This window comes from Nymphalis io, chromosome 1, assembly GCF_905147045.1.
Source record: "Nymphalis io chromosome 1, ilAglIoxx1.1, whole genome shotgun sequence".
NCBI lineage: Eukaryota > Metazoa > Arthropoda > Insecta > Lepidoptera > Nymphalidae > Nymphalis > Nymphalis io.
This window is the reverse complement of record NC_065888.1, coordinates 13,719,755-13,745,000: the sequence shown is the minus strand read 5'-3', so window position 1 is coordinate 13,745,000 and position 25,246 is coordinate 13,719,755. Positions and strand designations below refer to the sequence as shown.

Genomic DNA, 25,246 nt, shown 5'->3' with positions numbered 1-25,246 from the left:
AGTTAAACATTGTGGTTTTAATCGGTAGCATACTGGACCCAAGTGTTATGATCTTCCATTTATATCTATTGTAATAATTGAGTCTATTAAGTTAAGATATTTCAAGTGCTATAACTTAGCACTTTGGAGTTAACGTGGATACAAGTTTGTAATGTTCTTGTTACTTTTATTATCCTTATAGATATTATATTCTATCAAAATATATTTTATACATTGATTTTCATCTAGCCATTGTATTTTTATTATTAACGGACAATTATATATTATTGCGAATAGATCAATATTGTTGTAAATAAAATTAAAATTTAATAACTCTAAACCTTATTATTTTTATTTTGTCTTATTTATTTAATGCTATAAGTTATTTTATGAAAAGTATTAACTTTGTTTATATGGTTAGTATATAAGCTATGTAATAAGCTTATAGCTAGTTACAATGCCTCTAGATAAAATGACAAATTATTTAATCATAGTACTTGCTATCAAGAAAAGAAAGATAAAACAAGAATAATAATTTAACATCAGTTTTTTTTATTACAATTTTTAAAATATCATACTTTTTAAATTTATTCTGTTACAATGAAATGAATCAGTGTACTTATTATATTTCAACTTTTTTTTTATCTAAAATTAAAAGTTTTATAAGTTTTTAAATTAAAAATCCAAATTTTGATTTTGAATTTAAACTGGTTGGCAAATAGCAAATGAGCTTATAATAAGCAAATTAGTTCACAATAGCAGTTACAAAAAAAAAGTATATATTACTTTATTATCTATTTCTCATGACTGTGGGTCTATAGTAAGTCTGGCCAATATTAAAAAAATACAAAAGGAATAAACTCTGTATATTTTAATAAGAAAATAGGCAAATGATGTAGTTTTAAAATGTAAATATTGATGGAAAAAAAAACATTTTAAATTTATCTTAATATTTGTAAATGGACAAAAATGTAATTATTATATACAAATATCAGAAACAAAAAGAACACGTAAACATTATTTATTGCTGGCTTTGCACCAATTTATAAATCTGATTCATGCCTACTGTGATTCATTTAAAAAAAATAACGTATTTTACTTTTAATAAGCAATCGAATGTTGTGATCTGATGAAGTTAATAATATTACGCCACGGAGTAATAGAATACAAGTCGTGGTTGAACTCACCATCTGTTCTTTTTATGTTGATGTTGATCCCGGACTGGATTTTTACAGAACCGTCATCCATTTTTGCACAGCTTTATGCACCACATACACTAAATAACATTATTTCGTAAGAAACAATTGTTTAAAAATAGTCTAACACATTCGGAAATTGCACATGAGAACCGGTGAAAATTACAAATAAATTTCTACACCCAGATTGACAGTTATATCGAGCTAGCTACACACTTCAGACTGGAACGTTTCAAATTTGTTTCGGTGCAACAGTCAAATCAATCACTCTTCATTTCTATATGAAATAATTATTGTCTATCTATTATTAGTAATGACTCGTGGACAAATAAAAAGAAAAAGAGGCACTAATATTTAAATTATTTCGGTTATAATATGAATTACCAAAATTCACACTGAGAGCACCAATGCCTCTAAAATAATTGTGGTATTGCTAGATTTAAAATTGGTTGGACGTAATAGTTAATAGGTACGTAATTTTTTGTAACTGAATTTTCACAACTATACAAGACATAAAAAATTAGTGAATAAATAAGTTAAGATGATAATATATATAAAATATATATTTGATTAAAATTGAGGTAGAATATTATAGTTAAAATGATAGATGAAAAAAAACAGTTAGTGACCTCCTTCGGTTTTCATCCTATTCGATTCTATTTAATTTTTTTCGTTTTATGCAAGTCAAAATCATAGAATAAAAATCAGATGATATCTTTTTTGTTAATACTTCCGTTAAAATTTGTCATCGTTGTTTTGTCTATACGACTAGTCTATAGTACTTTAATTTATTACCTACCGTGGTCTATGCCAATTGCCAAATGCCAATTGCCACTTGCCAATGTCAGCAAGGCATTAGGCAAGTAGTGAACCAAAAATTTCAGCCCTAAGTCAATAAATTATATATTTTTCTATCGCAATAAAAATGGACACTGAACATAAATTATCGCACAAAGCTAAAAAACGTATTAAGGAAGTAAAAAGAAAAGCCCGACCAGGTATGCCTTAGCGGACTATGTACATATTATTTCGGCTAATTAACGTTATTCTTGGCATAAATGCTTTTGTTATCATTAATATTATAATTTGTTTTATTCCTCAAAATATAGAATTCGACAATTCGGTAAAAAGTACTAAGGTAGGTTCTTGGATTAATATACATATTCCACGTTCTAGAAGAGTCCCGGGTGTCATACGTTTCTAATCGCTACGATAATTTAATACAATAAATTAGCAGCAAAAAATATTCTGTAATTTACCTGTTCACATTTGAATAATCTATTACTATAACCTAATATTAATAGGTAAATTAAAATGTTTATTTAAGTATATATTTTAACTAATTACATTTTTTGTGAATAAAGATTATTATTATTATAATTGCAACTAGTGTAGGTATTCCGTAAAGGTAATGGTTGAATGTAGTAATCCTGGATTTGTCACCAAGTTTCCCCCGTATTGATAATCAGTGGGAGGTCTATCGGCTACTCCACATTACCTGTTTGACAGACATAAACTTGAAATATTATCAGATTAAAGCGATTAAATCAAAGTATTTCATTATTAAAAATAAGAAGGAATAAGTATGTTCCTTATATGACAATAATAAAACATAAACATTTTACTAGACTCTGAATAAATATATATTTATTCAGTCTAGTAAAACATTTTCTCTTTTTTTAATAGATTTAATTATCTAAACTATGTAAAAAAATTAAATTTAAAATGCATAAGAAAATCATTAATTAATCATCATTTTTTTCAAGTGGATTGTAAAAGAAGTTTTGTACATTTAAATCTTTGAGTTAGATCTGCAAGCTACTATCAAATACAAATATACTTTTACCTATTAACTAATGAATATGTCACCTCATGAGGTAATAAATAAAAATCCCCTATGAACTGTAAGGTCTTAACACATTACACTAGTAATTGGTCATATATGGTAAGCTAGAAAATTTATTTCTGGAAAATTACTTTTTAATTATTGCTCCACTATTGCTTAGATATTTGCATTACATCTGTTTTGGTAAATTTCCGTGTAGCTGCATGAGTGGACTTTAATGCACACCAAGGTTTGTAGTTGGCTATTAATTAAGTTCATTTTTAATAAATTGATATTCATTCATTCAGTTTAAAACATTAATGAGATCACTTTTTACTGCTTCTTTAATTTTTAGTATTATAGAAGGACAACACCATCAATAAGTTATACTCATCATCATCATCAGAGTATGTTAGAACTTATTTTATTTAAATTTATATTACTTTCGCTATGGGTCTTACTTAGCGTACAGCGTGAAAACGCGGTCTGTGTTATAAGCAGCTTTGTGTCGGGTAGAGATCGGTGGAGATTACTTTAAATTTTTATTATTTTACTGGTGGTAGGGCTTTGTGCAAGCTCGTCTGGGTAGGTACCACCCACTCATCAGATATTCTACCGCAAAACAGCTATACTTGATATTGTTGTGTTCCGGTTTGAAGGGTGAGTGAGCCAGTGTAATTACAGGCACAAGGGACATAAAATCTTAGTTCCCAAGGTTGGTGGCGCATTGGATATGTAAGCGATGGTTGACATTTCTTACAATGCTAATGTCTAAGAGCGTTGGTGACCACTTACCATCAGGTGGCCCATATGCTCGTCCGCCTTCCTTTTCTATAAAAAAAAAAAAAAATCCATTTATTTTATAACATTAAATTTTGAAATTTGATATGAACAAATTGTTTATAATATATTGGTTATATTTTAATTTGCAATAAACACACACACATATATATATTGTGTAAGTGTATAATGTTTTTTATATTTCTAGAATTGGCTGATAAACACCAATGGGTAGCTTTAAAGTATGCTAATAATTTTGAAGAGTTTTTAAAATGTAAAGACAATGTTGACAGAATAGATGTGAATGAGGTATCACCAGAAGAGTTCATAGAAAGATATGAGAAAATTTATAAACCTGTAGTAATAACAAACATACAAACGAATTGGCGAGCAAACCATAAATGGACTCAAGAGAGACTAGCCAAAAAGTATCGAAACCAAAAATTCAAGTGCGGCGAAGATAATGAGGGATATAGTGTTAAAATGAAAATGAAGTATTATATAGAGTATATGAGGACAACGACTGACGATAGTCCGCTTTATATTTTTGATAGCAGTTTTGGTGAGCACCCAAGAAGGAAAAAACTATTAGATGATTATGAAGTTCCAAGATATTTCAGTGATGATTTATTTAAATACTGTGGGGAAGAAAGAAGACCACCATACCGTTGGTTTGTGATGGGACCACAAAGATCTGGGACAGGGATACATATTGACCCCTTAGGAACTAGTGCTTGGAACGCTTTAGTCTTTGGACACAAAAGATGGTGCTTGTTCCCCACACAGACACCGAGGGAACTTATTAAGGTTACAGGGGCAGTCGGTGGTAAGCAGAGAGATGAAGCTATAACTTGGTACAAACTTATTTATCCTAAAACACAGCTTGATACATGGCCTGAAGAGTATAAACCGGTATTATTCCTTTCAATTAATTCAATTCATCAATTTAAATAGAGCTCAGGATTTTGTAATTGTTAATTAATACTAGGAAAATTATAATTTATTTATTTTTAGGTTGAAATATTACAAAAACCTGGTGAGACAGTATTTGTTCCCGGAGGTTGGTGGCATGTTGTCCTAAACCTTGATGATACAATGGCAGTAACGCAAAATTTTTGTAGTCGTACTAATTTCCCTGTTGTTTGGCACAAGACTGTAAGAGGACGTCCGAAGCTATCTAAAAAGTGGGTTAAAGTACTAGAATCCAAAGAGCCAGAATTATACAAGGTGGCAAGTAGCATGGACTTGAACCAAGGTACTGGTGTTGCATCTGACAGCTCTTCAAACAGCAGCTCATCCAGCAGTGACAGTGACAGCAGTTCCTCAGCAAGCTCTAATGAAGAAGACAGTGGTCAAGAAAGTATCACTGCACACAAGAAAAAAAGAAAAAGGAAAGCTTAAAAAGATGCCTTAATAATCTTGAAATATTAATTATATGTTAAGCTCTATGTTAAGAGACCCTGAGGTTTTTATTGTCGTTTGTATAATTTAAGCACTTGTATTACTAGATGTAATTGACTAATGAGTTGTTATTTGTCAGATAAATCACTATCTTTTGTTAAAGGACCAACCTAATTCAAAACCTAATCAATAAATTTTAGTATTATGAAGTGTTTGTTTTACAAACCTATGTTATCAGTTTATATAGATGTTAAATTAATCAAATAGAATGTCTATAAAAATTACCATTATGTAATTTTATTTTTGTACATATTTAATCTGACTACATTTACCCTAACTTTACTTAACAGTTCCACAATGTTAAGTTCTAGATAAGAGTTACATATTGTCCCCGTCAATAAATACTTGGTATTGTTGTGTTCCGGTTTGAAGGGTGAGTGAGCCAGTGTAATTACAGGCACAAGGGACATAAAATCTTAGTTCCCAAGGTTGGTGGCGCATTGGATATGTAAGCGATGGTTGACATTTCTTACAATGCTAATGTCTAAGAGCGTTGGTGACCACTTACCATCAGGTGGCCCGTATTTTATTCAATTATACAGAAACTCAGCACTGTTTTAACAACTAATAGATATCGGGCCGTTAGTGTTTCGTGCGACAGAGATAACTCTTATAAAGTCGAAATTGTCGATTGTCTCTTTTCAATGGCTGTTGTCAATATTCATTGACGCTTATTATAACATATTCTATCTGAGGTTGATTTATGCATTTATAATGATTACAATTATATTAGAATAGTCGACCGACCTTTTAAAATAGAACGTCAATTAAAGTTAAATTTATGGTACAAATTGACCAAAGACAAAATTGACTTAACTATACGTTTGATAAAAAAGTCAAATTATGAGTGCAGTAGAATAACTATGATAAACAATTATTTTGAATTACTCTCATCGTGTCTTGGTTACTGAAACAATAATATATTGTTTATACTTTTTTTTCAGTCTTTCGTCATCATCTTGAATCATCCTAATCTTGGGCAGACCTCATCCAACTCGTACCTGTCACCTTTTTTAAATCGTCAGTCCACCTTGCCACAGGGCATCCTACACTACGTTTGTCTAAGCGTGGACTCCACGCTAACACATGTCGGCACCATCGGCCATCGATGCGCCTGGAGACAAGACAAGCCCACTTTCACTTCAGCGAGCTTAATTCTACGCGCGATGTCGGTAACTTTAGTGATCTGGCGAATGTCCTCATTTCGGATTCTATCTGCCAGAGAAACCCCAAGCATCGCGCGCTCCATTGCTCGCTGAGCGACCTTAAATTTGTGGACCAGTCCTACAGTGAGTGTCCACGTTTCGGCACCGTAAGTCATTACTGGTAGGACGCACTGATTAAAGACCAGGGGTCGTAAGCGATTGCGGGAGCCCAAACGTATTCTTCTTTTAACCTTCTTCTCAAAGTTATACCTTTGCTATTGTTAATTATGAGTACTTATTTAATCACGTTCATAACGTTCTTCATGTAGGTACGTATCTTATTCTTATTTTAAATAGTATATAAGAAGAAAAAATATTATACAATTTAAAACTATTATTAATTTTTTATTTTGTGCTAAAATAAGAGCAGTATTTTCACGTAGACTTACAAATAATTTACCAAAAATCGATCTTATGATTGCGAATTCTTTCACAAATCACTCGAATTATATTAGTGAGCTTAATATTATTGTTTATTTTTATATTTCGTTAATGCAGTTGATCATAACTGTAATCGGCAATAAGTCCGTATTCTTCATTTAGATACTAGTGCTTTCCGCTTTCGATAGAAGATAATATTGATATATGTAGAATATAATATACATTTCTAACATTTTAATTTTACATACACAGTTCGGGTTGCGATAGTTACGATATAGAGCCACGGCAATTTATTGTAAATTTTTCTCTAATGAAAGTGCAAATAAAATTAACAATCTCGAATGTAAAGGATGCAAACATACTATGTCGTTGGTAGCGCTAATAGCGATGTGAGGAGCCTACTTTTAATGAAATAATCTGTTACTGGAAGAAATCTTTTTTATGTAAAAGGGAGGCAAACAAGCAGGAACTTTCCTGATGGGATGTGATTACCACTGTCTAAGGACAGCAACACCGGAGTGCTTGCAGCTGCGTTGTCGGCCTTAAAGGAATGAGTAGGCTTAGGCTTTTCTTGAAGGTTTCTGTGTCATAACGGTTCGGAAAAGTCGCCGGGTAGCATGGTTCCGCAGAAATGGCAGGAAATGCTTTAAAAATAACGCTGTAGTAGTGGATTTCCAGACATCGAGATGGTATGGATGGAATTTAGAATATAGACGCGATGTCCGGTGATGAAATACAGCGCATGGGATTAATCTAAACAGTTCCTCGGAGCATTCTCCGTAAAAGATGCGATAAAAGATGAAGAGTGATAATTACATGACATCTCTCCCGCCCAGAGATGAGAGCAGTACTCCATGTGGGACTGTTTTCGCCTTTTAGAATTTTAGGCGAGGAGCTGACGTGAAGTACTGACTTACCTTGTTGAGCACACAAAGCTTTTAGAGGCTAATTTGGCTTCACCTTCCAATAGACCGCCGAAGCAAACGTCCAAATACTGGATTTGGTAGCGAGGCGGTATTCTCAAAATGAGGAGATGGTCATTTTAGAAATCATCGCGGTCAAAAGGTGTTATTTTAGAAGTCATCGCGCTAACTTGTGTCGGTTTTGGGTTGAGTTTTACCAAGTTTGGTTGTTGTTTCAGACACAAGTTTATACTCATCGACGTGTTCCCGACAAATATTAGCGCGGCCGGTATATAAGGCGTCTACAGTGCTGTCGTCTGCCAACATTGAATGATGCTAATTTGCACATGTCATTAAAATACAGAAGAAGCAGAGTAGGTGGCAGCTTTACGTTTAATTATATGCTGTAACACGGCGATTCAAAATTCCCTTATAAGCTTATTTAAATGACATTTGTATCATATGTACTATATTAGACTAGGTATTTGACTTTCAAAGAAACCTAATATGGTAAAAATCAATTTCAACGGGTCACAGTCATTAACTTATATCACTGCCGATGCGGCGTTGTTCACAAATAATCTTCAAGATTAAAAATAAACCTTAGATTAACATTGAAATGCATTTTCATCGATACAAACTCTTATGACAACACTATCGGTATTTAAGGTATCAAGGCCGTATTACGAAAATTCTGAATTATGTTTATATTAAACGAATACCTATAACTATCCTGTAAAAATTAAATGTTTGATCCTAACTAACTAAAAGCTAAAACTAAAAGCTTATAAATTTCACTACTAAGGTACTCTTGCTAAAATGCTTATCACGAAAATATCTGCTTGTTTTTGTTGATAATATATATAGAAAAAATATTTTTCCCGAGTTCTATTTGTTAAATTTGTAAGCTATGGTATTGTATAATAAATATAAGAAGGTTTTTTTATACTAACCGAAATATAAATAAAATAAAGAATAACGCGAAAATTTAGGCGAAATTGTATGGGCGAGCGAGCGACGTTGGGCGATGTGACGTCACGCGTCGATCGGTCGCTCCAGAAAAGAATTTAAGAACTTGTAAATTTAAAAATTTGTAAAAAATTCATTTTTGCAGATATCGTAGAAATTCTTTTACCAGTATTTTTTATATTTTAAATATGATCTTTTGAGATCATAAAATAAATAAGCTCATCTTCCTAATTACAGCAGATTATCGCGTAATTTCAAACATCCCTAGTTCAGAATTTAATTTAGATTATGCATTGAATATTGCATTTTTTATTAGTTCGATTCTATATCAAAATGAAAACATTCGAACATATTTTTGAATGACGACGACGTACGATGAAACGAAAAACTCACAATATAAAAAGAACGAACGAAAAATTTTGTCAACTATGTATAACGAGTACAATTTTTTTTTAAATAAAATTTTTAGTTTTTAGCACAGTTTAGTTGCTTAACATATATATTGCAAAGAGTATAAGTATTTTTTTTTATTTTGACATGCGCATCACTATTGATTTGTAAGTAGAAAAAAAGTCTTGTACTCTATGGTTCTCAGCAGCCATTTGTTATTCGTGCCGAAGTCTGCGGAAAGTTGTATATCAAAATGTTACGATCAGCTTCTGGTGCCTTTGTAAATGTGGTCAGGAAATCCCTTGTACCTGCAACGAGGGTCTCATCGGTCATTCCTGCCAGGTGGTCACACGATGGTCCAGTTGAATCCGAAGAAGAATTTGATGCCAGGTTAGACAAAAAATTTAACGTTATGTAACTGAAAATAATATTATTATGTGTAAACTAATCTTTATTATCCATAGCTTTTATTAATTCTTTTTATTAATTCTTCTACCAGACTTTTATAGTTTGTATAATAATTTGGCTTAAGATAATAGAAATACCTTGGTTGACAAATGTGTTGATAATATTGAATGTACAATTTGTTAAGTAAATAGAGGTTATTGCTTAAATATTCTTAATTCAGTTACACAAACCGTTTCCAAATGAGCTTAATCCTTATACACTAATTTGAATTTTTTTATTAAGTCAGAAAAAAGTGACGGACAAAAAAATAAGGTTTTAAAACTCTTTTAAATTATCTTACTATTTTTTTATTTATTAGTAGGAAATGCTGTAAAAGAAATTAATTCATTAACCTGTAAATTAAGTCTTATCAAAATTACTTTCTTACAGATATGAAGCTTTCTTCAACAGGAAAGACATTGACGGTTGGGAAGTCCGTAAGGGCATGAATGACCTGTGTGGGATGGATCTTGTGCCTGACCCCAAAATTATTAAGGCAGCAATGCACGCCTGCAGGAGGGTTAATGACTATGCCCTCGCAATTAGGTTCCTTGAAGCTTGTAAAGACAAGTGTGGTCCTAAAGTCGGTGAAATCTACCCCTATATTATTCAAGAAATTAAGCCAACACTCACAGAACTTGGTATTGAAACTCCAGAGGAAATTGGCTATGATAAGCCAGAGTTAGCTTTAAAAAATGTTTTTGACATGTAAAGGCATAGGTGAACTGGAGCTGTAGAAGAATTTACGTAATAGTTATGTTATTGATTTTATTTAAATATGAGAAATGGTTAATTTGATTATTCCATTAGTTCCATCTTATTGTTTAATAAAGGCTTGTCTAATATGAGTTTGTTTTAATTTCTTTATTCAAGTCAATCCATCAAAGTTCAGTTTTATTTGTTATTTTACAAGATAAAATGTCTTAAAAACCTATTACCACTTAGGCATGTAAATTCTAATAAGAATATTCGGGTAAGAAAGTCAGTAGGTTAGTCAGTTATGTTACTTTTTGATACAGTTATACATCAATTAATTTTATTATTTTATAGATACACTCTGCATGAAAATTACTTTATATGATATTTATTAAATATAATGGTTAGTTTGTTAATTTAGGATTGAAAAAATGTCTACTGACTGTTTTAGGATCATACCTTGAGTACGGAATTATTTTGCTTTTGTTGCATCACAGAATGTGATATCCTTACCTAATTATATTACAACACGACATGTAATATTTTTTTCTATTCTCTTTGGCATTATTTCTTGTTTGACAATTTGATTGTAGGCTTCTACCAATATTTTCTCTTGGTTTCCTCTCAAATCTGAGCCGAGATGGCCCAGTGGTAAGAACATGTGAATCTTAACCGATGATCGTGGGTTCAAACCCGGGCAAGCACCACTGAATTTTCATGTGCTTAATTTGTGATTACAATTCATCTCGTGCTTTACGGTGAAGGAAAACATCGTGAGGAAACCTGCATGTGTCTAATTTCACTGAAATTCTGCCACATGTGTATTCCACCAACCCGCATTGGAGCAGCGTGGTGGAATAAGCTCCAAACCTTCTCTTCAAAAAGAGGAGAGGAGGCCTTTAGCCCAGCAGTGGGACATTCACAGGCTGTTACAGTTACAGTTCCTCTCAAATGTTTCTCTGCTTGCCCTATAAAACTTAAGATATCACAATGGCCTCTAAGGTTAAGAATCAACTGCAAGAATATAATCTAGAACATGTTTAAAAATTTTTACTTTCTAATTCTTTGTTCTCTAAATATTTATAAAGTATTTTTACATTTATTTTAAGAAATTAATTTTCTAAATATAAATTCCGTGTTATTAATTTATTAACAAGGATAATAAGAGTACCTGTGTATGGTATAGCTATATAAATGCATTACGGCATACGCCCCCCGACTCTCAACTACTGTCCAGGTGCGCATTTTAAAATTCTTCGGCCACGTCTCTAGAAGAAACGGTGACTCCATAGAACGCATTGTCGTTCAAGGCAGAGTTGAAGGCATCAGACCTCGCGGTTGGGCGCCTATGCGATGGACTGACCAAATCATATTTTCGGTGGGTCATTACATAGGCGTGCTAGGATAGCAGCAGACGGAGAGGTGGCGTAACATCCTGAAGAAATTAACATCAACCACTACTTCATGATGACCAACCACGACCGCTATACCAAGAGCATTTTAACTAAGAAGAACAACTGCATAATTTTCTTTGTCAAGTATTTTTTTTAAATTAAACCAATAATCTGCGTTATTACTTTTTAATACCTAGTATTGTATTCCTAATATCAGGTAATATACTTGATATTAGAGATAAGATAAATGGGTGAATTGTAACAAATTACAAAAATGTAATGAAACTGTACATAAAACATAGGTTATAAATTTTTTTAAAGTAATAATGTAGCAAATTCAGATGGCTCCAAAATTTCCTACAATTCGTTAAATACCACAACTCATTTTGAGGTAATTTTTCATTCAATAATTTGAAGTATCAATGTTGTAACCACCATTTTCGTATAAACAAACGCTATATATAAAACCGTACAAATTAAACAAAATCAAATGTACGTAAATACTTTATTTATAATGATTGCAATATTCACACAGTCATACCATTATTTACAACCACAAATTATTGTACTTAACAACAAAATTGTGCTTTTCATTTCTAAACATAAGACAAAACACAATCGCTCTTTGGTTTAAATTAAAATAAATTACTAAACGCATGATAAACTAAATAAAATATTCAAATGACAAAACAATTGGTACATCACTTGTCTTTTCGTACGACAAATAAATTTCATCATACATTTAAAATATATCGATTTGTACTTTTCTATGACTTCTATCCTTATAACTAGTTTTGACTATAATTTTTAAATTAATAATAATTTTAGGGTAAACCGTATGAACCTAGTAATATAGGTTTAATAACGTACAAATGCCGACAATTAACATCCAGGCTTCTCTATTTGTAAGCTTAGAGTCAAATATCTCTGGTAATGCTAAGGAAACTTTATTACCACATTTAAAACATCGATATATTGGATTTAAAACCCTGCGCGGTAATGAAAATCGTCAATAAGTACAGTTAAATACATCAATTACTTTAATTCGCCTAGGTACGTATGATACAAATTTAATTATTATAAAAGTTTTTTTTTTGTATATCTTTAGTAGACTAGAATGTTTTCGCTAATGACTGTCGGTAGACTAGAATGAAACGTTCGTGTAACAAACAATAAAAAATAAATTAAAACAACATTTTACTTAACAAATATCCTTAAATAAATTATTAATTAGAGGAATGTAGTTCACGCAATAAATAATAATGTACATACATTTTTAACATAAAAATAAACGTTACGTTTTCATCGTCTACGTAAAATAAACGCGTCTAGTAAAAAAAAAATATATTGCACAAATCTGGGATCTTTATCAACAGCAAATAATTTAAAATCACTAAATCATATATGATGTAGTCGCGTTTCGTTGAAAGATATTTTTAATAATAACCAAAATAAATTAATCGTTGAATAAATTAAATAAATAGTTATTCCCATTTTATGGATCCTTAGTTCACCGACCAAGGAGGTATTTTAATAAAATTACGCTACTTAGGATGTATATACGCCTCACGCGCGACACATCAGTAATCCTACTTTTTATTAATGAGAAACTTTAAAATTGAACAAAGTAAATCTTAAACGCATCTATTATTAATTTAGCCAATTTTAAAATGAAAAAGCAGTATTACTGATCGTGTTCCACAAATTCTCACTCGTGAATTATTCCTAGAAAATATAACCCTTTACCCGCTCTCGACACGTTCAAACACTATGCTTCGTCTACGTTTGCCAATCATCATTTCCAATAGATATAATTGGGTAATGCATAAAATCGTTTTAAATATTACTAAAATTTAATTGCAAAATGTGTCACATGACGGAAGTATTGGTTTTTTATACTAAGAGTTGTAAAATTTAAATCGTTTCGCTGTGTACGGCCGGCTTCTCCGAGAACTACTCAGTTTCTTAGTAAAGCAGAGGTTATTTCAGTAGCGGGTGCGCGCGGGCCGGGGGGCGCGGCGCCGCCGGGCGGGCGGGGCGCGCGGGGCGCGGGAGGGGGAGCGCGAGCGCGCCAGCTAGGAGTCGGCCGCCACCGCGTCGCGCTCGGACTTCACTTGCTGGAATGAGATATTTCGGTTATGTAGTAGCTGCAATAGATACTCGCTAAACCAAAATTTATCACAATTTGGATTTATCATTGATGAAAAGGCAGCATAAATATTAGTGTTACTTTATCAATTTACTTATGAATCAAAATCTAAAGTCGTTCCATCTCTTTTATCAGGATCTGTAGGCGCATTAGTATTTGAAGGTATAATACCAAGTAAATAGCAACTTGTTACACATGTTCGGTAGCCGGTCTTACCATGGCCTTGGTGAGCACTGTGGCGTCCTTGAGACTGAGCACCTGCAGCACCTGCGCCTCCCCGCCACCCTGCAGCATGACCTGCGCCACCCCGCCGCCCATGGAGATCGCCTCCAACGTCTCGCCGTTCTGCTCCACCTTTACATCGACAAAACATTATACGAATCACATCCATATAGTGCACAGCTTATTATATTTCGTAAGATACATTTTTTTACATATTTTAGTTTATAAATAAAACATCATTATTAAAGTTTTACTTCGATTTCACATGACACATAGTCGATGCAAACTAAAATAAATAAGATATTCACAGAAAGAAAATAAATAAAAAAACAACTACAGAAACAAAATAACGTGTTGCAAAAATATATGTATGTATATAAAATAGCAAATAAATAAACATACACACCTAGAAATGCCGTGCGCCGCCCTACGCGCTACACACAACGCGACTCAAATAAAACGATCACAGTACAGTCACTGTTTATTTCTGCGCTCAATAATAAAACATTGCGTACTCTAAACTGCACTTGGATTTCTATGCGAACAAGTATTGCATTTCTTTTAAGAGAATTACGAACGAAATAAATCTAGAAATAAAGATAGTCAATTGTTAAGGAATTCCTTTAGTAATTACTAGTAGCTTCAACGCAAGAACAATAACTAGGTCGGGATTGTACTAGCGTTTTTTATCCCGTAGTTGAATGCTTTTAAATTAATTTATCGTTTAAAAAATATATTTAATAAGTAAATTTTCAATACACATAAAATCCAAGAGCGCAAAACAAAATTAACAACACAAAATAATTGTTCTACTTAAAATTAAACACAAATATACAAATAATGTTAAAATTAAAATCAAGCAACAGCTGAACAGCACAAATCAATAATGAAAATATTATATATTTAAATAATAAAATATATTTCAATGAACAACAGAACTTTTCTAACAAAACAACAAAAAAATAAATTATAAGTCATGCATTTGCAACTTTCGAATACACACAGGCTTATAAAAACATATGTTAATTTAAAAGAGCTTCATTAAAGTATAAAAAACAATCACGATATACCTAATTTAGCAATATTGAAAACGTTTTACTTTGTTCAACTTTAATTGGTTTATAACCTTATATGGTATTTGGTATATCTTATATCTTGAAATTATCAAGATTATAATCCATTAACGAAGCGAAAAGGTAATCCTTTGAAATTCCTCAATTATCCATATTTTTATTGTTATTTTAATACATATTTTGGTGTATTCTGTAGAATTTTAACAAGTGTTACTTTTAAATGAAACAAATTTGTATAAAAATTTCAATGAATAATTCTAACGTGTGATAGGAACTCAAAGCTAAATATATTATTTACAAAAAAAAACAAAAAAACTTTAAAAAGTGAATTATTGAACTATTACATGTATATTTAACGGACATACATAACTTGAATTAAGAACTATTTTTTTTAAATAAATAAATTGTAATATAATGGACAGTGCAACAGAAAACAAAAAATATTTTTGTTTATGTAAAACTTCTTCATTATTTTTAATTATGTTTTCAGGTGTTGCACTATCTTAAAATAAATGACAAATTCAATCAAACACTAATTCAACAATGCAAGCACAGTAACTATATACAAGTGAATGTAAACCACACAACCCATGTGCAATAAAAATAAATAATAATACTATATTATGGCATCTGGCATTTCATGCATGTCACTTAGGAATAAGCTTTAAGATTTCTTTGGTATGCTAGTAGCAACTAGGCGACTATAACATTTAACTTATAACTAGAAAAATAAAAACTTTTTTGTTTTTTTAAAACAAACTAAAAATTATAATAAATATCGACATTTGTTATTATCTCTCGTTGGTAAAAATCGTTTATTAAAGACTTATTTATTGGCACTTAAATCCATAATTTAAGGACGCAATTATAGTTTATCTTACGAGTCTTCGAGTACAATTCTATGAAATTGTACTAATATGCAAATTAAGATATTATTTTATTATTATCACATTATTATAGAAGCAACAACGAACATATTTGCTGCCTTATATCTACATGTCCTATACATAGATGAATGTGTATACATTTAAATAAGTCTGTAATAAGGACTAACATCTCCAATAGATTTTATAATATGGTTTCTACCCAACTTATATTAGTTCCTTACGTATTTAACGTAACTTTTTATTCAGGTCACTTAAGATAACTCATTTTGTAATAACAGTAGAGTTTATGTCTAACAACAACATCATATATATCAAATTATATATTGCTGTAGTGCATGCTTTATCAAAACCTTTGAGAATAGAGGATATATTATAATACGTTAATTATACACGTTATATCAGAAACCATATTATAAAATCGCTTAAAAGCGATCTATTATGGAACTACAAATATTATTTACTGATATAACTATATTAATTTTTGCTGAATTTATTAACCTTCAGCTTAGAAAATGCTTTTCAAAGTCACACTAATTTGATATTACTATGAACTGTCATTGGTTGATGGCAGACAATGACGCAATGGGTGACTAAAAAAAACTGAGATTTGCCCATCATTTTAGCAAGTATTAGACGTCATGCTATCAACATATTTAATTTTTTAGAATTAATTATTTTTAAATATCATGAAGTGCAAAATTTTTTCATTTTTTAAATATTTTTCATTCAAATATCACATTGCTTTTGACCATGATCCATGATCTAAAGTATAGAAAAAAAAAAAAAAAATTAACCAACATGGGTCTTGGACAAATAAAAATTACTTACTAATAAATGGAACCATTAAACCATTCCTGTGTTAAGTATCTCTAACATTTGTTGTATATCAATTTCTTCATATCATTTTCGATCGTGAAACATTTAACTAAATGCAATAAATTATTAAGTAGCTTCACAATATAATTTGTAAACAATACCCTACAATTTTTGGTTAATGACTCTTACATAATACTTTGTATATTTTAATTAAGAAATTCATTACAGCCAGCTGGCTGAGCCTCAATTCTCACGGGACTTTTTTCGATTTTTAAAAAACGAGTATCGAATAAGGCGAGGGATCGTGTTTAATTCGGTAATATTTTAAGATGTCGTGGGGGAGAGTGGGCTAGTGTCAGGTCTAGTCGGGCTCGATCTTGAGTCGTCGCACCTGCACGAGCGGCGCGACGCAGACGCCGTCCTGCTGCTGCATGGAAGCCACCATGGACTGGTACACGGACGCGGACACCGGCACTGTTATCACGCCCGACACCGAAACCGGATAACCTGTGGGGACACTTTGTGTTAAAAATATGTACATTTAATTACAAATTATGAAAAATTTAATTAGTTTTCTCTTCTATTCTGTATGTGACGTACAGGTGTTCCAGTACGATTCCTGTACATATTGTCATCGTTAATAAACTATAAAACATTCCTGACGTTGTGAATGTAAATCACGGCTGCGAAGAAATTTGAAGTCGATGATTTTAATAAAATTCAATATAATAAAAGTTTAAATCAAATTAAAACTCGGGGAATTAGAAGTTAGTCAAAATACATCACACACCGTAACACTTTACAGAATACTTTTCAATTCTATTATTATTTCATGAATCCTTTGTATAATCATAAAAAGTGTAATCGTGTAAGGCTCGCACCGTGTCCATCCTCGCCCGTGAGTATGATCTGCCCGTCGTGGTTGAGCGTGGCCTCGGCAACGGCATTGAGGTCGACGGCCACCGCGCCGTCCCCGTCCAGCGCCTGAACCACGCCGCCGCCCTCCCCGCTGTGGATCTGCGACACACCACACTGTATACGACCGACTTTCTGTTTATTTGTTCTAGGAAGCAAACAACTGGGCGACATTGATGAGTGGTCGCCGTCACTCTTGGACACTGGAACAGCAAGGAATATAAATGAACTAATTCTTATACAACAATGTAACTAGGTATAACAATGGAATCTAAGAGGTTATGTCTCTTGTGCCTGCAACTACACCTTTGCAGCTGAAACACAGCAGTGTATGACTGATGAATGGTTGGTCAGATGGATCTGCATAAAATCTTACCACCATTTAACACATAGATCAGGTGGAAAAGAAGTATATTTATCTAATTTTCTATATTTTAGGGTGAGATTTTCTGGACAGAGATTTCTTTTGTCAAAATATAACTGTTAACACATATGCCTCACTTTAAAGGATCCGTCGATCCAGTTTCGTGTAGATTCGGCATATCGTGTATCGATACTGACCACTTGCGCCGTGGTGCCGTCGGGAAGCGTGATGATGTGGTTGCTCGGGTCCACCTGGATCAGCGACACCGAGCCATCCGGGTTCGTGATCGTCTGCAGCACGGCCGGCGCGTACTGCGACATCTGACACACACACACATAAGCACGTTAACACACTTCTGTAATTAGAACGAGGCGGAAACATCAGTACGGGATCCGGAGCACAATTGACACGAGACCGAGGTCTCGTCGACGTGTGGGCGTGTTTATGATTAAGCACGGCCCGTCGCGTCATGTCGATGTGTATAGAAGGGGGCCGTACGTCGACGTCGGTGAGGGTCATCTGGTCGATGCAGACTTGCGACGAGGAGAGCACGGCGGACGCGTGCGCGCGCGCGCCCGACGCGCTCGGCGAGCTGGAGCTGCCCGCGCACGCCTGCGCCGCGTCCAGGGCAGCGTGCGTACACAACGGATGCATTTAGAAATAGGCGCTGGCCACACATTCGCATCTAATCTGACATTTTGAATATATTTATGGTTACATTTTGAATATATTTACTTTATTTTACAAGATTCTACTAAGAAAGTTTGGAATGTGAAGTGTACTGATAAAAACCGGCGAGAAACTCGGTAGGTACTCATTTTTATTGATTAATTTAAACTAGAATTCGCCCAGTGGTCGTCAATAATCATCATTGAAAATTTGAGGAACAAATATATGAATTAGTAATAAATGTTTCTTCTATTATTTCCACAATATTTTTGTTAGCACCGCTAAAATTCAATCAATAGCTAATAACAATCAAAGAAGAAAAAAAATAGAAAATAGGTAAACAAACAGGTTAAAAAGGTACTTAGCTGTTTTGGCCTATTAGCCTAAAATGGGCCTAGGCCTAGCCCTACATACTTATAAAATATATCTATATATATTTTTTCGGTAGTCTATATATATTTATGTGTACTTTCAAGTTTCTATTGAAAAACCTCAAATACAAACTTCATACGTTTTATTTATGGTCAAGTTAATTTGGTTTGAGTTATATGTATGTCAACGTGATGATATCACAAAGCACCTGCTGCACGGTGATCTTGTCGTCCTCTTCCTCGGTGAAGGCAGGCAGCAGGTCCTCCCGGCCGTGGTACTTGTAGCAGTTGATCACGATCTGTCGCAGCGCGTGCGTCCACGACATCTGATGCACACACATACTTGAGTTATTAATAAACATTATATATATATAGTTTCAAACTAATATATACATACAACTAGTTGCCCGTCCCGACTCCGTACGGGTAAAATTCATACAAAGTTACCCTTCCCATTTCCTCCCATTAATGTTGAAATTGAAATTTCCAATAATTCTTTCTCAGCAACTGCTGACGTTATAAAAGTTTCAGCTCGTTCGTTGTTAGTCAGTCAGCGCAAACTATTTTATAAGTATACATATTATATATATTTTATAATATATATATTGAGTAAATAGTAAATAAAATATCTTTTATTAACTTTAAATATAAATAAATTCTCGATTACAACTTGATTCATTACACATGGAAGTAATTTATACTATCACTGCACTGAGGCGTATAATACTATAATAGATAAATTAATATTTCACGTAATCATGAATAAAACATATATAGGCTTACTTTCTGCTTCTCGTCCTCGGAGCGCGCGTCCATGCGCACGTTGGCCCACGGCAGGTCCTTGGGCCACCACGGCGGCCGCGTGGACTCGCGGCCCCAGCCCGGCTTGCCGCGCACTGGAGGGGGGGGGGAGAGACTACATTATTTGGGTGTTTGACTTCTATTCTAGGCTTCAAATCTAACAAAGGCAAGCGTATGTCAGTATGTACTACTGTTTACTTATAACAATAATAATTTATTTCTGACCGACATCACCAGAATTATTTTAGTTTCGTGCGAGTTCGTATGTATTGTATGAGATTTCGGAACTCTTGACTTGTTGTACAATTTTTAGTCGAAGAACCGTGACCTCACTCACTTTTATACGCATATGTAACCTCTAACAGCATGTCTATATCCAACTGCCGGGCAATCTTTTTTCTCCTCATAATTAGACGGTTTTTGGAGCTTACTCTACTCTACTCTGTAGAACCTGTCAGAACATGTATCGATACATGAAAGTTTCCTAACATTGTGTTCCTTCACAGTAGACACGAGTTGAATTATAAATACATGACCGCTTGGGTAGTCGAGATGGCCCAGTGGTAAGAACGCGTGAATCTTAACCGATGAACGTGGGTTCAAACCCGGGCAAGCACCTCTGAATTTACATGTGCTTAATTTCTGTTTATAATTCATCTCGTGCTTTTCGGTGAAGGAAAACATCGTGAGGAAACCTGCATGTGTCAATTTCATCGAAATTTTGCCACATGTGTATTCCACCAACCCGCACTGGAGCAGCGTGGTGGAATAAGCTCCAAACCTTCTCCTCAAAAAGGGAGAGGAGGCCTTAGCCCAGCAGTGGGACATTTACAGGCTGTTACTGACCGCTTGGGATAGGCAATATCGTCGCGTGCTCACCCATGGAGTACTTGAGCATGAGCGGGATGAAGGCGCGCAGCTGCGCCTGCGTCATCTTCTCGACGGGCGTGGGGATGCCGTCGATGATGAGCGGCGGCAGCTCGAACAGCGAGGGGTCGTCCAGCGGCGGCGGCGGCGCCTGCGGGCACCCGCCCAGCCCGAACTGACGCTCGTTATTAATCCTTTTGTCCCGCGCCGCAACCTCGGCGGGGCGCGGCCGGGACATTAGTCACGTGTTAGAGCTACTGGACAGCACGCGTCACGAGCAAGAGTTCACTGGAGCTGTCGCCGCTCTGTTAGCGAGCGCTGCGCTTACGTCATCCGAGCGAAGTCTCAAGTTAACTCTTGCCGTATAAGCCATTTCGTTATCGAAAACCGCGTCGAAGATTTACGAGTATATATGCCCACAAAATTGATCTTTTCAAAATGCAAGCCTTTCATATCAAATGCAAAAAATATAACTCAATTTCATGTCATAGCTAAACTGTAAATTGAATGTTAAGTATAATATTAGCTACAAATAAAGCTAGTTACAGAGAATGTATTGTGCTTTGTCAGACAAGCGGGTGCGCGTTGCGGGTGGGGGTGGTACCTGCTGCGCGAGCGCGTTCTCGAGCTCCTCCATGATCATGCAGCGCAGGTTGCGCACGACGTCCTCGAGCGGCTTGGCGCCGAACACGCGGTACGACGTGTTGGGCTTGCCGGGCGTGGCCACCAGCACCACGGCCTGCTGCCCCACGCGCGTCGCGAACTCCTCGATCGTTTGCTGTGGCGTCGCGGTATTGTTTGCGTTACTTGGATTGGATTTTAATATCTTAAGAGTTCAGTATTATATTATTGCAGATGTCCCCCGAACCGTGTTTATTTTACCTCGATATATAACATCAGTAAAACCGGATATAATAACAATTACGTTATTGGTGTCGCTATATATTATTCAATAAAAAAAATTCGACTTACTCTAAGTTTTCTAAGTAGCCTGTTCTGGTGTCTCTTCCTTACTGAAGGGTTCGTTTCGAAGGAATGTGGCCTTTTACGTTTTTTCGATGACGCTATAGCTGCCGCGGCCGCCATGCCAACCGGTCCTGTGCATAAATTTAATTACAATGTGATTGTATTTTATAACGTTTTATAGAATAAAATGCAATGAAATTTGATTGAGGCTTCGGATTTTTCTCAAAATTTTCGAAGGTAGAGAAGCAAATGGCTACTTGATTGAATCGTCTAAAAAACAAACTGCAAGAAAAACACTCTAACATGTTTTGTCCCTTGTGTCTGGTACACTGGCTAACTCACTCTCCCAATCGAAACACAGCCGTACATTATAATAACGTTTAGCAGCATTTTATTTACGAGAGTTTGTCTCTAAGAATTCGATTATTTCCTTTACCGAATGGTCGTATAGAAATATTAAACACTTCATGTTTTCAAAGAAGTCGTTTAATGTTTCGTAAAACGTGTCTTATTGCTTAGTTATCGCTATTCGACTGTCGAAATCAATAAGACTCTTTATATTAGTAATACCCAAACTAATAATCGTGAAATTATTTTTGTTATGTCTTCACGTCTCTAATCACTTCATTCGGTAGTGAATTTCAAAGACTTAAAAAGGACTTCCAATTCGGAAACTATCCGTTAGAAAACCAAAACTCTTATAAGAGCACTCGTTGTGTTTTACTCTTTGTTCGTCTGTGTATTTTCTGCGAATGTACTTAAGATTTCAATTTTACTTATACTTTGGTGACCCGATTACGATCATAAACCATAAATATACCAATTCTAATTTTGAAAAATATGGAAGAGAATTATTATTCGGTATTTTGGTCAAGTATTTTTTATCTGTCTATGTACGTTACAGATATAAGCATGGTTTAATGAGTTTAACGTAATTACCTTGTACAAAATATATAAAAAGCAAGTTAATTATGAGCGTCGGCGTTACCGGCGTTGTTCACTTGTTTTTGTTCACAAACTTTTTTAATAAAAAAAGTGGAATCGTTTGTGGAAAATATTAAGCCAGCTGTTGTATTATACGACGTTGCACCTTCTCTGTATGACTAAAAATTTTCAAACAAAACGAGCAGCTCTGTCTGGAAAATTTAATGACTCTCCCAGACATCAGACCGAATCTATGTAAGAAATAGATAAGATAAAAACAATCATCAAGTCCACTGTGCCCCTAGTGCTTACGCGCATACCACCAAAGGTGTACATATCAATGTTTTGTTTGTGTTGCAAATTATTATTTCCTCACCAGCGGCAGCCAGCTGCTTGGTGACCTCATCGCTCATGGCACTCTTGATGACGTCAGCGCCGTCCTCGTAAGCGGAGCCGGCCGGCGACGACGCGCACTCGTCTTCGTCCTCCGAGCCGCCGCTTAGCCCGCACCCGTCCACTTGGGACATGTCCTGCTCGCGAGCATAATACATAGGCTATTTAACATTATTTAATAAAATATAGACTTTTTTAAAAATTACTAAGTTTAACTATAATTAGATTTTTCAAAGCCATCACTCATGGTACATTAGGTGCGCGAGTAAAACAAATGTAATGAAATGTTATTCGGAGGTATGTATAGCTACCTCTTCAGACACAAACCTCTTCAGCCAAGTCCATAGATTCTGAGCTGACGGCTGAATTCATGTTGCTGTAGTCTGAATCCCCCTGACTCTCCCGGACCATTGGCTTCCCACCCGCTGTACTACCACAACACTTGTTGTGACTTTATAATTGTTTCTTCGTTACCACCTTTGAAGAAATACGTGCAATTGTGGTAAATAAAATGTTGAAAAAATTTATAATTTTATCAACACTTATATTTACTCACATACAATAAATATATATTATATGAGAAATATAAACTTTTTTCTAATTAGTTAATACATTGTATTAAGATATATAACGGCCTCTATGGTCTAGTGCCTAGTTCAGAAGACCTATCAAAGGTAATGGGTTCGAATCCCGGTTAAGGCCATTAAAAAGTTACTAGGTTTATCGGTCGAGCAACCATCAGCACCCTAGAATTTGGACGGGAAGCACGTAAATCTGTTGGTCCTAGGTCTGATCTTTCTCAGGTCGTTGCCGCCCCCATCAGATTACGAGAGCGCAATTGTCCTAAGCATATGCCAGTTAGTTCCGTAACCGTAATGTATAAGATATAGAAATCACGGTGATTATTGTAATGACATATATACCTATTCGGAATGTAGTTAGTGATGATGACGATTATAATTATTTCAATTTACTTTAGATATCCCGAGCTTTTTTCGGCGGTACTTCTCAGTATTTTCTATAAAATTAATTTAAATAATATTGCATGTAACAGAAATGGAACCATATGCATATATGTATGGTCTAAACATAAGACAATAAAGAATGCTTATTTTTTTGTCATATTCTATGCATTTATGGAAACATACAATGAGTATAATAACATACAAGAATACATACATAAGCAAAGTTTCCACATTATAGTGTTTTTTTTTTTGGCAAATTCTAAGGTAGAACCAGCAGAGTACAAAAGAAGGTTGCGTGTGACTCGTATTGTTTAATTTCAAAAGGTACTAAATAATGATTCGTATATTATTTATAAAATTCAGGTGTGCGTATTTTCGTAATTCTCCATCTACATGGCTTGACCGATTTTGATTAATTTATTTGATATAACAAGTCGAGGTGGCCTAGTGGTTGGAACGCGTGAATCTTAACCGATGATCGTGGGTTCAAACCCTGTTTTCATGTGCTTAATTTGTGTTTATAATTCATCTCGTGCTTGACGGTGAAGGAAAACATCGTGAGGAAACCTGCATGTGTCTAATTTCATTGAAATTATGCCACATGTGTATTCTACCAAACCGCATTGGAGCAGCATGGAGGAATAAGCTCCAAATCTTCTCCTCAAAAATGGAGAGGAGGCCTTAGCCCAGCAGAGGGACATTATCAGGCTGTTACTGTATTTGATATAGTTTTAAATTGTACAAATAATTTTTTAATAATACTTTTTAGAAAATATTTAATTTTCATTCTCCACTTCAATATAAATTTTCTATAGCATTTCACTTATCAAAAACATCATTAAAATCTTTATTTTATAATATCATATGTCATCTAACTAGTTTATATTACCAAATAAGTTGACATTAGACCATCATTAAAACTACTAAAGTACAATATATCTACATAAATATAAGTACTAAATGCTAATTGTAATCCAATTTACAAATAAGTAGATTAAAAATGTTTAACTTTTAACTTATCAACTTCTTGCAGTGTTCATATTATGCAAAATAAAATATTAAAATATTTGTTTTTGTCTAAACTGTAAATCATGTGCTAAGGACCAGGGTTTACATATTTATTATAACTAATAGATACTTATAAAAGAATTGTTTTTCAAATTAAAGAAATGAAAATATTTGTCTTTGTTTTTTAATTTACTCTGTAACCTTTAGAGCTATAAAACTTCAAACTTTAAA

General features: G+C 34.1%; 4 protein-coding genes across 15 annotated transcripts in view; 2 read left to right on the top strand and 2 right to left on the bottom strand.

Annotated features, from left to right (window-relative positions):
* LOC126769988 (kinesin-like protein Klp10A) overlaps positions 1 to 1,546 on the bottom strand; it is a 56,900-nt gene extending 55,354 nt beyond the window's left edge. The window contains exon 1 of one of the 2 annotated variants that reach the window (XM_050489077.1): positions 1,167 to 1,546. In XM_050489077.1, the coding sequence (XP_050345034.1) occupies positions 1,167 to 1,227 (61 nt within the window). In that variant the 5' untranslated portion in view covers positions 1,228 to 1,546. The remainder of the gene's footprint in view (positions 1 to 1,166) is intronic. The other variant, XM_050489087.1, reaches the window with a different exon arrangement.
* A 443-nt stretch (positions 1,547 to 1,989) lies between these two features.
* On the top strand, positions 1,990 to 5,472 carry LOC126770293 (bifunctional arginine demethylase and lysyl-hydroxylase PSR). The gene is made up of 3 exons (XM_050489638.1): positions 1,990 to 2,173; positions 3,989 to 4,692; positions 4,795 to 5,472. Exons 1-3 carry the CDS (start codon positions 2,101 to 2,103, stop codon positions 5,179 to 5,181), a joined length of 1,164 nt encoding a protein of 387 aa, XP_050345595.1. The 5' UTR covers positions 1,990 to 2,100; the 3' UTR covers positions 5,182 to 5,472.
* Positions 5,473 to 9,260: 3,788 nt separating this feature from the next.
* On the top strand, positions 9,261 to 10,380 carry LOC126770627 (cytochrome c oxidase subunit 5A, mitochondrial). Its single transcript, XM_050490126.1, has 2 exons — positions 9,261 to 9,478; positions 9,926 to 10,380. Exons 1-2 carry the CDS (start codon positions 9,342 to 9,344, stop codon positions 10,245 to 10,247), a joined length of 459 nt encoding a protein of 152 aa, XP_050346083.1. The 5' UTR covers positions 9,261 to 9,341; the 3' UTR covers positions 10,248 to 10,380.
* A 1,734-nt stretch (positions 10,381 to 12,114) lies between these two features.
* The window catches only part of LOC126770024 (DNA-binding protein Ewg), a 15,187-nt gene continuing 2,055 nt past the window's right edge, over positions 12,115 to 25,246 (bottom strand). For 2 of the 11 annotated variants that reach the window (XM_050489156.1, XM_050489147.1), the window contains exons 2-14: positions 23,370 to 23,519; positions 23,026 to 23,179; positions 21,732 to 21,856; positions 21,364 to 21,537; positions 20,772 to 20,934; positions 19,875 to 19,987; positions 19,301 to 19,417; positions 18,550 to 18,663; positions 18,189 to 18,371; positions 17,654 to 17,789; positions 17,164 to 17,279; positions 13,991 to 14,128; positions 12,115 to 13,742 (exon numbers count right to left, since the gene is read on the bottom strand). In XM_050489156.1, coding sequence (XP_050345113.1) covers positions 13,701 to 13,742; positions 13,991 to 14,128; positions 17,164 to 17,279; positions 17,654 to 17,789; positions 18,189 to 18,371; positions 18,550 to 18,663; positions 19,301 to 19,417; positions 19,875 to 19,987; positions 20,772 to 20,934; positions 21,364 to 21,537; positions 21,732 to 21,856; positions 23,026 to 23,179; positions 23,370 to 23,453 — 1,659 coding nt within the window. In that variant the 5' untranslated portion in view covers positions 23,454 to 23,519 and the 3' untranslated portion in view covers positions 12,115 to 13,700. Of the gene's footprint in view, positions 13,743 to 13,990; positions 14,129 to 17,163; positions 17,280 to 17,653; positions 17,805 to 18,188; positions 18,372 to 18,549; positions 18,664 to 19,300; positions 19,418 to 19,874; positions 19,988 to 20,771; positions 20,935 to 21,363; positions 21,538 to 21,731; positions 21,857 to 23,025; positions 23,180 to 23,369; positions 23,520 to 25,246 lie in introns of all 11 variants that reach the window. The other 9 variants (XM_050489199.1, XM_050489190.1, XM_050489166.1 and 6 more) reach the window with 8 other exon arrangements.

What these genes read in the sequence shown, in the direction of transcription:
- LOC126770627 (XM_050490126.1), top strand. Translation starts at nt 9,342, where the DNA reads ATGTTACGATCAGCTTCTGGTGCCTTTGTAAATGTGGTCAGGAAATCC. An exon ending in GAAGAAGAATTTGATGCCAG is followed by an intron (nt 9,479 to 9,925) that starts GTTAGACAAAAA and finishes ACTTTCTTACAG; the next exon opens with ATATGAAGCTTTCTTCAACA.
- LOC126770293 (XM_050489638.1), top strand. Translation starts at nt 2,101, where the DNA reads ATGGACACTGAACATAAATTATCGCACAAAGCTAAAAAACGTATTAAG. An exon ending in AAAAAGAAAAGCCCGACCAG is followed by an intron (nt 2,174 to 3,988) that starts GTATGCCTTAGC and finishes TTATATTTCTAG; the next exon opens with AATTGGCTGATAAACACCAA. An exon ending in GGCCTGAAGAGTATAAACCG is followed by an intron (nt 4,693 to 4,794) that starts GTATTATTCCTT and finishes ATTTATTTTTAG; the next exon opens with GTTGAAATATTACAAAAACC.